General features: G+C 50.0%; 1 protein-coding gene and 4 non-coding genes across 5 annotated transcripts; 1 reads left to right on the forward strand and 4 right to left on the reverse strand.

Moving 5' to 3' along the window:
• Nucleotides 1–85: 85 nt before the first annotated feature.
• LOC105719141 (uncharacterized) lies at nt 86–12,283 on the reverse strand. Its single transcript, XM_064382896.1, has 7 exons — nt 12,122–12,283; nt 9,586–9,737; nt 8,855–8,961; nt 7,070–7,141; nt 4,175–4,268; nt 497–589; nt 86–391 (listed from the first exon to the last, which is right to left on the reverse strand). Exons 1-5 carry the CDS (start codon nt 12,281–12,283, stop codon nt 4,192–4,194), a joined length of 570 nt encoding a protein of 189 aa, XP_064238966.1. The 3' UTR covers nt 86–391; nt 497–589; nt 4,175–4,191.
• Nucleotides 3,588–3,721, reverse strand: LOC135277093 (small nucleolar RNA SNORA71). The gene has a single exon (XR_010344694.1). It is a non-coding gene; the product is annotated as a small nucleolar RNA SNORA71 (small nucleolar RNA).
• LOC135277094 (small nucleolar RNA SNORA71) lies at nt 5,276–5,409 on the reverse strand. Its single transcript, XR_010344695.1, has one exon. It is a non-coding gene; the product is annotated as a small nucleolar RNA SNORA71 (small nucleolar RNA).
• LOC135277092 (small nucleolar RNA SNORA71) lies at nt 8,219–8,352 on the reverse strand. The gene has a single exon (XR_010344693.1). It is a non-coding gene; the product is annotated as a small nucleolar RNA SNORA71 (small nucleolar RNA).
• A 1,516-nt stretch (nt 12,284–13,799) lies between the features above and the next one.
• On the forward strand, nt 13,800–13,931 carry LOC135277097 (small nucleolar RNA SNORA71). Its single transcript, XR_010344698.1, has one exon. It is a non-coding gene; the product is annotated as a small nucleolar RNA SNORA71 (small nucleolar RNA).
• Nucleotides 13,932–17,168: the final 3,237 nt, after the last annotated feature.

The following is a 17,168-nucleotide window of genomic DNA, read 5'->3' on the forward strand; positions in this document are numbered from 1 at the left end:
AGTGAAAACCATCAGATCTATGGCCTACTTTCCCCAAAGCCAGCCTTGCAGGCTCACGGATGTCACTGACTTAAGAGGGCAGGCGGAGCAATTTTGTAAGGTTTATTGAATGAGTGGATAAAAAGTGAACGACAGCTACAAATTCAAGAGTAAAACTCTTGGTTATTAAAGTCATTCCAGGCATGGACGGGGGATGCGGGGCTGGCCTTCCCTGTCCACAGTCCTCCAAGGCAGCTGAAGTCTTCCATGTCTGGACCCCGAATCTTGTGCAAAGTGAACAGTGGATCCGGGGTGCTCTGAGCAGGCAGCAGGGAGCAGCTCTGGAAATGCTTCATGTGGTGGTCTCGCTAGTCTCTGCCCCTCTGGTGTCCACAAACACCACCAAGAGATTCTGAAACAAAGGACAGGTGAGACCAGTGATTTGAGGTCCCCAACTGCATAAACACAGACCAGCTGAGCCTCTGGCTGTGGGTTCTGGCTCTTGGCATCAACTCACCATGGTGAGAAATATCAGCAAACCCAGATCCCAGGTTGCCAACTCCAGGGTCTTAGGACTTCCTTGCACCATCCTTGGATCTACGGCTGAGACCTAAGAGGGTAAGAAAACATACAAGTATTTAGTCTCGAAGGCCATCTCCTCCTCCCCAAGCTGACACGGCTGAGAGGGGTCCCATCCAAGCAGGCCGGCTGAAGCGCCTCATCCACGCACACCCAATTACAATACCAACAGAAAGGGCACAAAAGGACAAACATCTTAGAAGTTCCATTTTTCTTTCAAGCAGTTCACAATCAGGGCAACTAACCAGCTAGAGTAATCCACGGGAATAAGGCTTTCCTAGCCCCACCTACAACTTTCTCCATTTATTTGACGTTACGACGGCTCCTGAAGGAACAATGCACATTTCACATTTCGTGAAGCAGAGCCCATGATTCACAATTCTCATGTGTGCCCTTCACTGCTATCTGAATTCATTCCAGTGTGGGGCCCACAGAGAAACGCAGACTGGTTTCTGGCAGGAGAATCCTTAACATGAAAAGACAGAGTGAACCCTCAGAAGTCAGGGGGCGGGTCTAGCCACTGCATCACATGGGCCCACAAAGGCCCATACTCTGATGCACTAACAGGAGAAAGGCTGCAGTGTGCGAAAACTCCAGGGTTTGGAAGGGAAGTCTGGCCCAATGCAGGGAAGATTCTCAGCACTCCCACCCCGGCACCATCAATGATCAGGGCATGACCCACAGTCACTTTCTAATACAAGAGCAGGGAAAGACAGAAAGGCAGCCAGCAAGGGAGGGAGGCCGGCACCAGGAGCCTGGGGCATGGTCTGAGGCAGGGAGAGCAGCCCAGCTGAGCAGAGCCCCAGCCACAGCGACCATGTCCTTCTAAGACCCCAAAAGGAATCAAGACACTTCCAGCATTAAAAAAAAATGGAAATGCCTTTGGATTGGTAAAGGTCAGGAGCATGTGGTCCTAACATCATACACACACACCCTGAAATAAAAAGTCACTGTTAATCCAGATCACAGCACACTGCAGACACACCAGCGCTCGGGGGAGGAAGGGTCCTCCAGGGAGCTCACTTTACCCATGCAGGTTTCTGGAGGCCCTTCTTCTGCAGCAGCCACTGAAGGCATGTGAGGGACTGCCCCGCAGCATGACAGAACGGAAACCACAGGATACCACTTTCACCTGGCTTCCCCTACATCATCCAAGCCCCAGGGAACAAGCACATGACTCTGTAGGATGCAAAAAAACATATTTCAGACAACAGTCCAAAAATTTCACCTCAGGGACCCATGGTCCAGCACCCTGCTGCTATGAAGACAACACATCCCACGGAGCCTCTGCACACAGCAGGCCCATCTGCAACAGACAGAGAACACTTAACACTTAAGCATCCCACAAACACACCTGCCTCAATTAGTACTTATTGTCTCAGGAACAAGAAAAACGTACCTCTAGGGAGGGGTCTGCAGACAATCTGTGACAGAAATGGCATCTATGCTATCCTACGTGCCCACCGTGTGCTGCTTATCAGTCTATATTGAATAGACCCAGCCACTTCTGGACACATACTTAAAGAAGGTCAAATCGCACCTAATAAAGATATCTGCACTCCAATATTCACTGCGGCCTTACTCCCAAACGCCAAGAAACAGAAACAATCTAAGTGTCCATCAACGGATGAATGGAAAAAGAAAATGTGGCGTGTGCATGCACACACACACACCCAGAACCTTGTGTGTTATTCAGCCTTAAAAAGAAGACCCTTGGCTGGGCGCGACTTTGGGAGGCTGAGGTGGGTGAATCACCTGAGGTCAGGAGTTCAAGACCAGCCTGACCAACATGGTGAAACTCCATCTCTAAAAATACAAAAAATTAGCCAGGCATGGTAGCACACACCTGTAATCCCAGCTACTCGGGAGGCTGAGGCAGGAGAATGACTTGAACCTGGGAGGTGGAGGCTGCAGTGAGCTGAGATCACGCCACTGCACTCCAGCCTGGCTGGACACAGTGGCTCATGCCTGTAATTCCAGCACTTTTGGAGGCCAAGGCAGGAGATGGATTGAGCCCAGGAGCTGGAGACTGGCCTGGGCAACATTGCAAAACCCCATCTCTACAAAAAATACAAAAATTAGCCAGGCATGGTGGCATGCACCTGCAGTCCCAGCCACTCAGGAGGCTGAGGTGGGAGGATCACTTAAGCCCAGGAGACAGAGGCTGCAGTGAGCTGTGATTGCACCATTGCACTTCAGCCTGGGTGACAGGAGACCCTGTCTCAAAAAAAAAAAAAAGAGAGAAAGATCCTGTCATGTGCCACGTGGATAGACCTGGAGAATATTATGTTAAATGAAATAAGCTAGACACAGAAAGACAAACAGTGCACATCTCACTTATGTGTGCAATGTTGTTGTTGTTTTAAAAAAAAGGTCAAATATACAAAGAGAGAGAATAAAATGGTGATTACCATGGGCAGGAGTGGGATGAAATAGGGAGATGTAGGTTAAAGGACACCAAGTAGCAGATACACAGGATGCATAAGTCTAGAGGTCTCACGCACAATAAGGGATTTCTGTCCAGTAGATTTCAGCTGCTCCTCACATACTAAAAACGGTGACTATGTGAGATGACAGATATGTTCATCTGCTTTACCACAGTAACCACTGTGCTATCTCTATCTGTCCCATTATTCTCTAACATGTTGTAAACTTCAAATATAGACAATAAAAATTTTTAAAACAGGTTGGGCACAGTGGCTCATGCTGTAAGCCCAAGACTTTGGGAGGCTGAGGCAGGTGCATCACATGAGGCCAAGGAGTTCGAAACCAGCATGGCCAACATGGTGGAACCCCATCTCTACTGAAAGTACAAAAATCAGCCAGGCGTGGTGGTGCACATCTTTAATCCCAACTACTCGGGAGGCTGAGGCACGAGAATCACTTGAATCCGGGAAGCAAAGGTTGCAGTGAGCCATGTTTGCACCACTGCACTCCAGCCTGGGCAACAGAGCGAGACTCCATCTCAACAGGGGTCTAGCATGACAACCAGGTACCAAGAGATAACATCACTGGTGAGAATAAACACATGTACGAAAGCTCCAGAGTTTGCAAGGGACAGGAGTGGACCCTCCAAACACGGGGAAGCACTTTCATTGATTCCTCTCCCTGCACTATCAATGACCAGGGCATGGGCAGCCCACGATCACTTTCGAATACAGGGACAAAACAGGGCAGTGACTGAGCTGAGAGGGGAGGCATTGCCAGCAGCTTAGGAAGGGCCCAAACTAAGAGACCTAGAAATAAGCCAGTGACCAGATTTGCAGCCTCGAATCGTAGCAGCTGCTTCTGATTCTTACACCTAGAGAGCATGTTAAGTCAGATTGCTGGCTCCAGCCCCAAAACTTCTGATTTAGTAGGTCTGGGACAGGGTCTAAGAACCTGCACCTTGTTTTTAATGGAGTCTCACTCTGTCACCCAGGCTGGAGTGCAGTGGCACGATCTAGTGGTAGAGTGCCAGGGGAGGAAAAGACGGGGGGCCACATGTCCCTAGGGGCCTCAGTGGAGGGGCAAGCAACGGGAAGCAGCCCCTGCCTCCCCTCCAGTGACCTCAAAGCCTTTGTCCTTGCAGCCTGAACATCCATGCATTCTCTAAAGAAGCACCCAGGAGTCAGACCTTGCAAGCACCACAGTTCAGCCTCTTCTTGAAGACACGTTACCTAGGGCCACTGGGGCCACTGGGCACACAGGACAGAGGTCAGCTGACAATCCTGCAATGAGAAGAAGCCACACATATTACTTGTTGTAACACATCCCACTAAGCAACATGTTCAGCAGGAAGATAATGACCTCTCAATGAGGTAGAACCTGCATCAGTGACTTCCTTTTGGCCCTCCCTCTCCAGCTTTGTTCCTGATCTTACAACTCTACCCATGCCTCCAGGGGCAACCTGAGAACCAGTCGTCCTCAGGGGAGCCATGAAGGTCAGCACAAAAGGCAGAGGAATTAAGAGCTGGAAACTAACGCCAATGCATTACCTCAGAATTCTCTAAGGGGTGGAAAACACCAAATCTGCTCCCACCAATCCCACACAGGTGCTGACTCAGCATTTTCCTCCAACACCCCGAAATGCAATGAACCCAATCTCCTTACAATGGAGGGACTCTCCCTTTCTTGTATTTCTTACTTGAGACAGGGTCTCACTCTGTTGCCCAGGCTGAGTACAGTGGCGTGACCATGGCTCACTGCAGCCTTGACCTTAAGGGTTTAAGAGAGCCTCCTGCCTTGGCCTCCTGAGTAGCTGGGACTACAGGAGCACGCAGCACCGCCACGCCTGGCCAATTTTTTAGTTCTTATAGAGGCGAGGTTGCCCAGGCTGCTGTGTTTCCTTTGTCCCACACTGTCAGAGCACTGACCATCTGGCAGACAGAACAAAGCAGGGAACAAAATTCAGACCCTGCCCTTAAGACCACAGCAAAGAGAGCCAGGAGACAAGTCAGGCAACAGTTTCCATGGGGTCAGCATGGTGTAGAGGGGGTTGGCTAAGGATGTGGAAGGAGAGGCGTGGAGGCAGAGAACGTTTCCGGGAGGAAAGCGCAGGGCGGTCCTGCCTCAGCTCCACACCCAGCCCTTCTGCTCCCTGAAGCCAAACCCATCACCCCACACCCTTCCCTCATGTCTCACAGTAAGCTGCCCTGAGCCAGGGAGAAGAGCAACACAACCAACTAGATGATGCCAGGCACCAGGAGGCATCTAAGAGGCGGTGGGAGGGAGGAGGTGTGGGAAAACTCCAGGGTTTGGAAGAGACAGGAGTGGACCCTCCAAACACGGGGAAATGCTCTCGGCAGTTCCTCTCCCTGCACTACCAATGACCAGGGCACGGGCAGCCCATGATCACTTTCGAATGCAGGAGCAGAAGGTGCAGAGGCCAAGCCCAGAAAGAAGGGCAATGCCAGCATTCTGGGCAATGGACTTACCTGGAAGAGAACAGCTAACAGGGCAATGACCTAAGATTACAGGTGCTGCTAATGATTCCCAGAGATCATTTACCACCCCCTGCCAGGAGTGGAAAGGCAGGCAAACATGGGCAGAAATATTGAAAATCCTGGGGTTCTTCTAGAAGACTGGGCTGGCCAGGTGTGGAGGCTCATGCCTGTAATCCCAGCACTTTGGGAGGCTGAGGTGGGTCGATCACCTGAGATCAGGAGTTCGAGACCAGCCTGACCAACATGGCGAAATCTCGTCTCTACTAAAAATACAAAAAAATTAGCCAGGCATGGTGGCAGTCACCTGTAATCCCAGCTACTTGGGAGGCTGAGGCAGCAGAATCACTTGAACCCAAGCAGCAGAGGTGGCAGTGAGTTGAGATTGAGCCACTGCACTCCAGCCTGGGTGACAGAGCGAGACTCTGTCTCAAAAATAAACAAATAAATAAAAATAAGACCAGGCACGTTGGCTCACGCCTTTAATTCCAGCACTTTGGAAGGCCGAGGCGGGCGGATCATGAGGTCAGGAGATCAAGATCAGCCTGGCCAACATGGTGAAACCCCATCTCTATTAAAAAAAAATAAATAGGGCTGGGCGCGGTGGCTCACGCCTATAATCCCAGCACTTTGGGAGGCCGAGGCGGGTGGATCACGAGGTCAAGAGATCAAGACCATCCTGGTCAACATAGTGAAACCCCCTATCTACTAAAAATACAAAAAAATTAGCTGGGCATGGTGGCGCAGGCCTGTAGTCTCAGCTACTCGGGAGGCTAAGGCAGGAGAATTGCTTGAATCCAGGAGGCAGAGGTTGTGGTAAGCCGAGATTGCCATTGCACTCCAGCCTGGGTAACGAGTGAAACTCCGTCTCAAAAAATAAATAAATAAATAAATAAAAAGGCCCAGCATGGTGGCTCACGCTTGTAATCCCAGCACTTTGGGAGGCCAAGGCAGGCAGATCACCTGAGGTCAGGAGTTTGAAACCAGCCTGGCCAACATGGCAAACTCCATCTCTACTAAAAATACAAAAATTAGCCGGGCGTGGTGACAGGCACCTGTAATCCTAGCTACTCGGGTGGCTGAGGAGGGGAGAATTGCTTGAACCTGGGAGGCGGAGGTTGCAGTGAGCCGAGATTGCACCATTGCACTCCAGCCTCGGCGACACAGCAAGACTCTGTCTCAAAATAAATAAATAAAAAAAGTGGGCTGGAGGGGTACCAATATTGACTCTCTGACATTGTTTCCACTGAGGCTCACAGAAGACCACTCAGCCGGCCACTGGATTCCAGGCTTGAATCTGAAATGCAGCCCCCTCTGTCCCTTCCAACACACTGTTTTCCTCTCAACATTACAGCGTCTTTCTCAGGGACTCTCAAATCAAGTTCAGGGAGCACCTTCAGCAGCAGCAACCCCATGAAGGCAGAAGAAGGCCCAGACTTGCCCCTGCCTGCTGAGGGGGGAAAGACGGGGGCAAAGGGAAGCCACCTTCACCTGTGTCCTCGCTCCCCACTCCCCAGCACCCAAATACCTCTGGCCTCACAGCCTGCGGAGAACTTGAGCTCTAGAGAACCAGTCAGGACCCCACTTACCTGGAACCTCAGGATCCATGCTGCCCCGGAGGACATCTCTCACAGGCATGGGGCAGCAGTCATGTGACACTGCTGCAGGAAGAAAAAGCCAACATGTGACTGATGCATGTGGCACTACTTACGACAAGTCCAGGAACCCACTGCATTCACCAACAGAAATCACACCTGGGGAATCAGGGTGTCAGGACGTGAACGTACTGACAGCTTGTCTAGCCCACCCTGGGTCACGGACACAGTGCCCCGACGCCATCTCGTCTGAAATGGACAACAGCTCCTCTACACAAGAGGAAAACCTTGTAACTTTTCCTTTATTATCAACTTTTCCTTTAATAACCAAGACACGAGCAGCCTGTCATCACTTTGCAGAATAGCTGGGATTACAAGCACCTGCCACCACACCCAGTTAATTTTTCTATTTTTTAGTAGAGATGGGATTTCATTATGTTGGCCAAGCTGGTCTCAAACTCCCGGCCTCAAGTGATCCACCCACCTCCGCCTCCCAGATTACAGGCGTGAGCCACCACACCTGGCCCACCTCCTATTTTCCATTTGTTCCTTAACTGCTGAAAATCAACTATCTGCCAAGCACCAGTTAAGTCAAGAGACCAAGACTCAGATACTGAGACAGGCGAGGTGGTTCACACCTGTAATTCCAGCACTTTGGGAGACCGAGGGAGGATCACTTGCAGCCAGGAGTTCAAGACAAGCCTGGACAACACAGCAAGACCCTCTCTGTCCCAGCTACTCAGGAGGCTGAGGTGGAAGAATCACTTGAGTCCAGGAGTTCAAGCTATGATCACGCCACTGCACCCCAGCCTGGACAACAGAGTGAGACCCTGTCTCTAATAAAATACAATAAAATATTAAACAAAAACTCAGACACTGCCCTCAAGGTCGCAATAGAGAGAGCCAAAGACAATCAAACCGGTAATTGCCACAGGGTGTGACTAGTGGGGGCGGGGGACAGGGGTGCAGTAGCTGTGGCTCCACCACCAATCATTCATTCCCTGAGGCAGGGACCCACCCCCATACAACTTGGTGAGTGCCTCCCAGACCCCCGCAATGCGCCTTGCTCAGCCTTGCACTGAGCACTCAATAATAATCAGACACCACGTGCCAGGAGGCATCTGAAAGATGGTGAGAAACAGATGTGAGAAAACTCCAGAGTTTGGAAGGGACAGGAGTGGACCCTCCAAACACGGGGAAGTGCTTTCAGCGATTTCTCTCCCTGCACTATCAATGACCAGGGCATGGGCAGCCCACGATCACTTTCGAATACAGGGGCAATAAAGGGGAGGTGAGCCCACCTTAGCGTGTTAGCTGCCAGATCTCCAGAGGGGGGGTCACCCCCCAGGGAAGAGAAAGGTACCCAGGACCCTGAGAGCCATCATCACTTCACAGACAGATACCATGTGTCCCCACCCAGAGTCCAAAGGAAAACCGACTTCTGGTAATAATGCCTCGGCTGTACATTCAGCCCACCAATTCTGAGTTATCGACATGTGGCCAGGCACCATGGGTTCAAAATCAAGAAAAATAGCCAAGCCTCTGCCCTCAGAGAGCTTTTGCAGTTTCTCTACAGAAAACCAACCTCAGGAGAATGAAGGAACTTAGCCAGGATGTGACCCCCAAGCCCAGCCCCTATCTCCTACATCAGCTTTGCTCTGCACCCGCTTTGGCAGACAGTTCTCAGAACCCAGAATTGGTTGAGCTCTGACTATCCCCTCTACTGGGCCCGGAAGGTGCGCATAAGCTGCATCACGTACGCAGGGACATACTACTCACCCCTGGACACTGGAAGCCCCTCAGGGGGTGCAGACCAAAGTGCTGCAGGAGAGAACAGGGCGCTGGCTGGTGCGAAGCCGTCCGACGAGCCGCACAGCCCACAAGGCCTAGGTAGGGAAAAGCACGGGGAAGGGGCTTTTAGTACAAGGCCCGGGGACATAAGTCCAGACTGTCCCACTAGGGTCCTGGGAGCGTCTTCCATTTAAACCTCAGCTAACTGGCCTGTTAAACGGAGGTTCTAACAACTACTTTCATTTATTTTTTTTTTTTCTAAAGCTCTGAAGTGATCTTCTTTGACTCCATCTAACAACTACTTTTAAAAGTTATTCAGAGGAAAATGAGTTAACGGTCCCAAGGACATGGCGCAATCACTAACACTCTGTAGGCAACCGACAAGTGGTTTTGGGGGCTTCCAATGCCAGGAGTCGGGGGCGGGCAGCGAAAAGTCACCGTCACGTCATCCAGGGGCACTAAGTCTCCCCGAAGAGTGGCTGCGCGGACAGGGAGGTCTGATGTTTGCACGTGGCCGGCTCAGCACAGCTGCGGCCGAGGGCGCGGCTCATCTGCCAGTGTCTTCTCGAGGACACGCGAATCCCGGCGGCTCGCTCCGGCAGAGGGGACGAAGCACTGCCCCAGGGGCCGGGCCTGACCTCTCTGGCCGCCTTCCCCGGGACCTCAGTTTCCCCCGATGGTGAGAGTGACACAGACAACGCGCCCCACTGTTGACTTACCCGGCGCCCTGGCGTCGAGTGGAGGCGGAGACGTGGCAGACAGCGCGGGAAAAATCAGGATGTCTGCAGATTTCGAGAGATGGCGTGCGGTGGCTTGCGATGGCGTGCGATGGCGCGGGACAGCGAAGGACCGCAGCCACAAGATCAGGAAACTATCCTCATTTCGCGCGGGCGGAAATACAGATGAGAGCGAGGACTGCGGCCTAGAGCGGGCGGAACCGACGCGAGCAGCCCTGCAGCGTCCCCTGGCGGGACGGAGCTCAACTTCAGACTCTGGAAGACGGGATGATTTCCGAAAGCAGTGTGGAAGTTTAGAAGTAAACTTCCCTCACTTGCTTTGCTTTTCTGTTTGTTTTGAAGATGTTCCTTGGTTACTGATTCATTATTAATCTGTAAGAATGGCCAATTTCCCATGATAGGAGCTGTTACTACGATGAGGGGACTGTGCTTAGTTTGGACTTCTTTCTGCAAGGTTCCAAAGGCATCTGCCTTTGATTCACCACTGTACTCAGTACCTACTTCAGTGGCTAGCACAGTTGAATGAATGAAGTCTACCCCCACCCCCGCATTCCTTTTTGTTCTGAACAATGTCAGACTGAGATGACTGAGTCTTGGCCTGAGACTGGAATGTGGGGGTGAGAAGATGAGCCCAAAGAGGTACACAGGGGATCATTACTTTGCTAAACTCCAGCCTCAAAGTAGACGGGGTGGAGGGTGGAAAGAATCTCTGAAGCAGAAGAGACCTGACCAGATTTGCATTTGAGGAATCTGATCAGATTTGCACAGTGATAGAGACTATAGACAGATATCCCATGTTCCCTACAGTGTACTGGAGACAATCTTGGGAAAGGACTCATGGCCCACAGATCCTCATAAGCACTGGCACTGCCTGCATCCTGGGCAGGGTGAGCCTCTTGCACCTGAGACAGCCCTGCTACTGACTCTGCCCATGTTCTGGAGTGTAAGCAGCCTACCCTAGGGCCTGAGCAGGAGCCCCCACCCCTGCAATCAGGTTCTTGGTACTCAATAGGTCAGAAGAACGAGAAAATCCAGGCCTGACCTATGCAATCGTGAAGGAAATGGGGGTCCCCGAGGTGAGATCCGCTCCATATTTTGTACCTGAGAGAAGCCCATGGGACTCCAAGACTGTGAGAACATTGAGAGTCTCTGTGATGGGGAGGGGCTGGGGGGATGCTGCTATGGTTTGGTGTGACCCCACCTAAATCTCATCTTGGAGCTGCGCTTCCCATAATCTCCACGTGTTGTTGTTGTGGGAGGTAATTGAATCATGGATCGGTTATCCTGTGCTGCTGTTCTTGTGATAGTGAGTGAATTCTCATGATAGTGAGTGAGTTCCCATGATAGTGAGTTCTCATGATAGTGAGTGAGTTCTCATGAGAGCTGATGGTTTTATAAGGGGCTTTCCCCCTTTTGCTGGATACTTCTTGCTGCCACCATGTGAAGAAAGACGTGTTTGCTGCCCCTTCTGCCATGATTGTAAATTTCCTGAGGCCTCCATAGCCATGCTTAACTGTAAGTCAATTAAACCTCTTTCCTTTATAAATTACCCAGTCTCAAGAGGTTCTTTATAGCAGCGTGAGGATGGACTAATACAGATGCTGTGACTGAGAGAACACTGGGCAGGGGGGTCAGGTGTGCACACTTGTGGTCACACAGCCCTGGTGTCCTCTTCTGCCTCCTGCTCTTGCTGTCACTCTCCATGTGACTCTGGCTAAGTGACCTAACTTCTCCGTCCAGCCTTAGTTTCCAGTTCTGGAAAATAGGCAAAGTCATAGTTCCCTGCTCATTGTGTTGCTGTGACAATTAAATGAAATGATTTCTATCAAGACCGTAGCACAGAACAAATATCCAAGGCCTAGTAGTTGCTATGTTTCAGTATTTCTGAGAAAGCTGGTGGAGAGGAGAGAAGTCTTGCCTATGAAAGATCATTGAAAACGTAACGATGCACTAGACTAAACATTTGTACTTGAATGGATTCAACAGATCCTGAACTAATCCTGGTGGGTTTTTTCGTTTTGTTTTTTTTTTTTTTGAGATGGAGTCTCGCTCTGTTGCCAAGTAGCTAGAATTACAGGTGTGCACCACCACTGCTGGCTAATTTGTTTATTAATTAGTAGAGATGGGGTTTCACCATATTGGCCAAGCTGGTCTCGAACTCCTGACCTTGTGATTTGCCCACCTTGGCCTCCCAAAGTGCTGAAATTATAGTTGTGAGCCACCGCACCTGGCCCTCCTGGTGTATTATTAAAAAATAATAAAATAAAATAAAATTGTTGAATACAAACTGTGTTTTCCATTTTTAGCAATTGCAAGACTTTTATTACTAAGAATGATCGCAAAAATTCTAAGGCTTTGGCCTGATATTTTTCTAGGGGCAGGGGAGAGATACTTCCACTTAGCAAGTCTAAGCAGACATATCAGAAGTCCTGCTTTCAACATACTGGTTGCATTAATGGAGGATTGGACTATAGCTGGGAAGACAAGATTCGACTGAGGGAAGTCTGTGACCTCATACCGGCTGAGACATCCCTGGAGACTGGAGCTCCTTGCCAAAAGAGAGGAAGTCATGGCTGGCTGGACAGTTTGTTCCAAGGAGTCGGCGCCCAAAGTCTAGGTGGGAAGTCAGCAACTGACCATGTGAGGCCTGCGGGAGCTCCAGGCCACGAGTGACCACCATGCTGCAGATTCTGTTGTATCTGTCCATTCTCCTCCTCAGCTTCTTACTGCTCCTCTGTTACTGTGTCTTTCAGGAGTCCATGTGGGTGATGAGCACTTCCTGGGGGCGCGATGGGGGCATCTATGGAGCTTGGCAGCAGCATGCTGTTTTACAAAACAGGTAGATGGGCCGGGCGCGGTGGCTCACGTCTGTAATCCCAGCACTTTGGGAGGCTGAGGCGGGTGGATCACGAGGTCAGGAGTTCAAGACCAGCCTGGCCAATAGTGTAAAACCCCTGTCTCTACTAAAAATACAAAAATTAGCTGGGTGTGGTGGTGCCTGCCTGTAGTCCCAGTTGCTCAGGAGGCTGAGGCAGGAAAATCACTTTCTGGGAGGTGGAGGTTGCAGTAAGCCAAGATCGTGCCACTACACTCGAACCTGGGTGACAGAGCAAGACTCCGTCTCAAAAAAAAAAGAGAAGAAAAGAAAACAGGTAGAAGGGCCAGGCAAGGTGGCTGAGCACTGTAATCCCAGCACTGCAGGAAACTGAGGCAAGTGGATCACTTGAGGTCAGGAGTTCGTGACCAGCCTGACCAACATGGTGAAACTCCATCTCTATTGAAAATACAAAAATTAGTCCAGTGTAGTGACGGGCACCTGTAATCCCAGCTACTTGGGAGACTGAGGCAGGAGAACGCTTGAACCCACGAGGCAGAGGTTACAGTGAGCCGAGATCGCACCACTTCACTCCAGCCTGGGCAGCAGAGAGAGACTTCATCTCAAAAAACAAAATAAATGAAATAAAGCAATAAAAGTAAATTAAATTTCAAAATAAATAAAATGATAAAATTTTAGGCCGGGCGCAGTGGCTCATGCCTGTAATCCCAGCACTTTGGGAAGCCAAGGTGGGTGGATCACGCGGCCAAGAGATCGAGACCATTCTGGCCAACACGGTGAAACCCCGTCTCTACTAAAAATACAAAAATTAGCCGGGCGTTTGGCACGAGCCTGTAGTCCCAGCTACTTGGGAGGCTGAGGTGGAAGAATCGCTTGAACCGGGGAGGCGGAGGTTGCAGTGAGCAGAGACTGCACCACTGTGCTCCAGCCTGGCGACAGAGCAAGACTATCTCAATCAATCAATAAATAAATAAAATAAAATAAAAATTTTAAAATAAAATAACAATGATGGAGCATCAGAGACACTTAGGTCCCAATCCCCTCTGCCGCGATCTAGCTCTGTGTCCTATTCTTAACCTCAGTTTAATCATCCCAAAAACGAAGTTGTGAGGGAAAGGAGTTCCTACCACTGTTGCCATTGTTCTTATAACTACAATCCTGATCTTTTCCAGAGCCAAGATTCTCCCCCATCTTTTACCAGAAGTGTGTTCCCTTTCGTTCCTCCCGCCAGGGAAATTTGACCGGGTTTGGAGGACGGGGTGGCTGCTGCTGGGCTCCGTGCTCACTGAGCTGCTCTTTCCCACGCTGGCCGTGGGCATCTGCCTCCCACCCTGTCTCACACGCTGCTCTCTCTCTCTGTGTCTGCATTAGAAAGTGATCATCAGCTGCCTGAGTCTTGGTCATCAATAGCACAGGGAGGGGAACTGCACAGAGCACTTCTGTGTTTGGAGGGTCCATCTCCATCCTTGGAAACCCTGGTGCTTTTTTCACATTTGACTTCTGTGAACACTTTCAAGCGTCTGGGGCATCACGAACTGTCATTTTGTTTGGCCTTTCTTGGCTTGACTTAGCAAAAATTAGGCTGTGTGTATCTAGGACTATTTGTTCCCAGGACAAGGTTAATTACTCAAGGAATGGCTGAGGCTCACAGAGCGTGAGCCCTGCAAAGAAGAGGTAACATTTCACTAGCCAGGTGAATTGCACAGAAATTAACAACTGAGCATATGAATACATACAATATCGGGTATATATGGTGATTGTGATAGGATTTCCAAAGACAAATGGCTTTTTGGAGGTGGTGTGCTTTGGTGGTTTTCTGTTTGTTTGTTTTTGTTTTTTGAGACATGGTCTTGCTCTGTCATTCAGGCTGGAATGCAGTGGCACAATCAGAGCTCACTGCAGCCTCAACCTTCTGGGCTCAAGTGATCCTCCTGCCTTAGCCTCCCAAGTAGCTGGATCTACAAGCACGTACCACCACACCTGGCTAATTAAAAAAATTTGTAGAGAGGAGGTCTCACTATGTTGTCCAGGCTGGTCTCCAACTCCTGGGCTCAAGCAATCCTCCCACCTCAACCTCCCAAAGTGCTGAGATTACCAGTGTGAGTCATCATGCTTGGACCTTGGTGGCTTTTTCTTTTTTTTGGAGACGAGGTCTTGCTATGCTTCTCTGGCCTCAAGGGATCCTTCTGCCTCAGCCTCCCCAGTAGCTAGGACTACAGGTGCATGCCACTGCATCTGGCTCTTGGCGGGTTTTTGAAGCGCTCAAATAGGAGTCCTTCACAGTTGCAATAGAAAGGTTGTTCAGGGTTTAGGGGAGAAAGAGGAAGAAGAGGAAGAGGCGGCAGGGATGGGGAGTGGACCCCTGTGCTGGTATGTGGACAAGTTAGGAACCGGATGGGGCAGTATTTCCCATCTCATTGCATGACCTGTAATAGATGATCTTTAAATGCGATACAAAAGAAGAAAGAGAAATGCTCATTGTGGCAACAGGAGAGCACTCACTTAATTCTGAAATGTAAAAAAAATTCCTTGTGTCCCAGTCTGCTCTTGGCTCTTGAGGGCTTTAAGAAAATGAAAAACAACAACAACAAAAAAAAAACAGGACAATTGAGATTACAGACCAGGCACAGTGTCTCATGCCTGTAATCTCAGCACTTTGGGAGGCAGAGGTGGGTGGATCATTTGAGGTCGGGAGTTCGAGACCAGTCTGACCAGCATGGTGAAATTCCGTCTCTACTAAAAATACAAAAATTAGTTGGGCATGGTGGTGGGCACCTGTAATCCAAGCTACGTGGGAGGCTGAGGCAGGAGAATCACTTAAACCCAGGAGATGGAGGTTGCAGTGAGCTGAGATAGCACCACTGCAATCCAGCCTGGGTGACAGAGTGAGACTCTGACTCAAAAAACAGAATAAAACAAAACAAATAAAATTAATGAACTACCAAAAGCAGAACATGAGCACAGGGCCAGGCCTGGGGCTTGCACCTGTGATCTCAGCTGAAAGTGCGTCAATAGGAAGTGTATGCTGGTGCTGTGGAGCAGCATCTCAAAATCCTTTGCGGGATGTTATGGACTGAATATGAGACCAAGGCAGGAGGGTCATTTGAGACCAGGAGTTGGAGACCAGCCTGGGCAACATAGTACGATCCCATCTCTACAAAAAAAAATTTTTTTAAGTTAGCAGGGTCTGGTGGCATGCACCTGTAGTCCCAGCTACCCAGGAGGCTAAGACAGGAGGATCACTTGAGCCTGGGAGGTCGAGGCTGCAGTGAACCATAATCGCACCACTGCAATGCAAGTGGATGACAGAACAAGACCCTGTTTCAAAAAAACAAAAAAATTGACAGACTTCAGGTGGAAAGTCCTGGCCCCAGTGCCCTTGAAGGGCAGGAATGGTGCTTCTGCTCTGTGAATGCCTTCTGACCCCACCACTGCGGGGAGATGGACACAAGAGTTGGGCAGATGGAAATCAGTTGCATCTTTATCAATGGTGACAGCGGGATGTGACCACCTGCAGGCTCCCTGACCCCTGCTCCCCCATCCTTTACCTCTGTTGCAACCCACCCTTCCACCCCCACCACACACACAGCCTTGCTGGATAGGGCCTGCCGGTGAGCCTACTCAGGAAGGAGTGCGGACTCGACCAAGCATCCCATGAACAAGCAAAGCACAGACACCCTGAGGAGTGTATAGCCTCAACACATCCTAACCCACACTCAAGACAAATTAGATGAGGGACCTCAGAGATGAGTGACTCCTCCCAGAGCTTCAGAAAGGGTGAAAGCTTCTATCCTTGGCCCAGAAAGTAATTTTGAGAATTGAGAGCTCGAGTGTCAAAGGTTGTAGAAATCAAGCCAGGCGTGGTGGCTCATACCTGTAATCCCAGCACTTGGGAGGCCGAAACAAGTGGATCACCTGAACTTGAGAGTTTGAGACCAACCTGGCTAATCTACTAAAAATACAAAAATTAGTCAGGTGTGGTGATGTGTGCCTGTAATCCCAGCTACTCAGAAGGCTGAGGCAGGAGAATCTCTTGAACCTGGGAGGCAGAGGTTGCAGTGAGCTGAGATCACGCCACTGCACTCCAGCCTGGGCAACAGTTAGTAGAGTTCAGAACAGCAGTTCTCAGAAAGCCTCCCTACTGCTTGCAAACCTTTCTTTTTGTCTAATGACCCTGCGCAGGTTTCACTCTCACCGCTTTGATTAAAGTCTTCCGCTTGATCTCAAGTACCTTAGAGAAAAAAATCCCTCAAAAGTGTTGCCCTTCAGAGATACTTTCAAGGGCCTTTATTAGAAGGACCATCGTTTAAGGATTAGGTGGTATAACATAGGGTGACTCTGCTGCACCAGAGAAGAACGTGCTAGAGAAAATGCCTTCTTTCCTTTAAGTCAAGTGTTTTCTGTGTCATCAGCTTGCCCAAGCACCCTGGCATCTCTGCTTCTCAACCATAGGCTATGATGTGAATGGTGCACCCGTGAGTTGTGCAGTACACGACCTGCACAACCATATGTGGCAGTCCTGCCTATCCTCAGTGCAAGTAGAATGGAGATGTTCCCCTGGGTCAATGTGGCATATGTCCCTCATTGTAAGTCCAAACCAGAGCAAATGTGAAGTCAGAAGTCCACCTGGAAAGAGAGGCAGAGTTGCAGGACAGGGATGGAATTCCAGTTCTGGTGTTTGTTGTCTTGGAGGTCCAGTTTGACCTCTGCCCTTCCCCTCACTAGATTA

This window comes from Aotus nancymaae, unplaced genomic scaffold (genome assembly GCF_030222135.1).
Source record: "Aotus nancymaae isolate 86718 unplaced genomic scaffold, 86718_ANA_hifiasm-v0.15.2.pri h1tg000029l, whole genome shotgun sequence".
In the NCBI taxonomy this organism is placed as follows: domain Eukaryota; kingdom Metazoa; phylum Chordata; class Mammalia; order Primates; family Aotidae; genus Aotus; species Aotus nancymaae.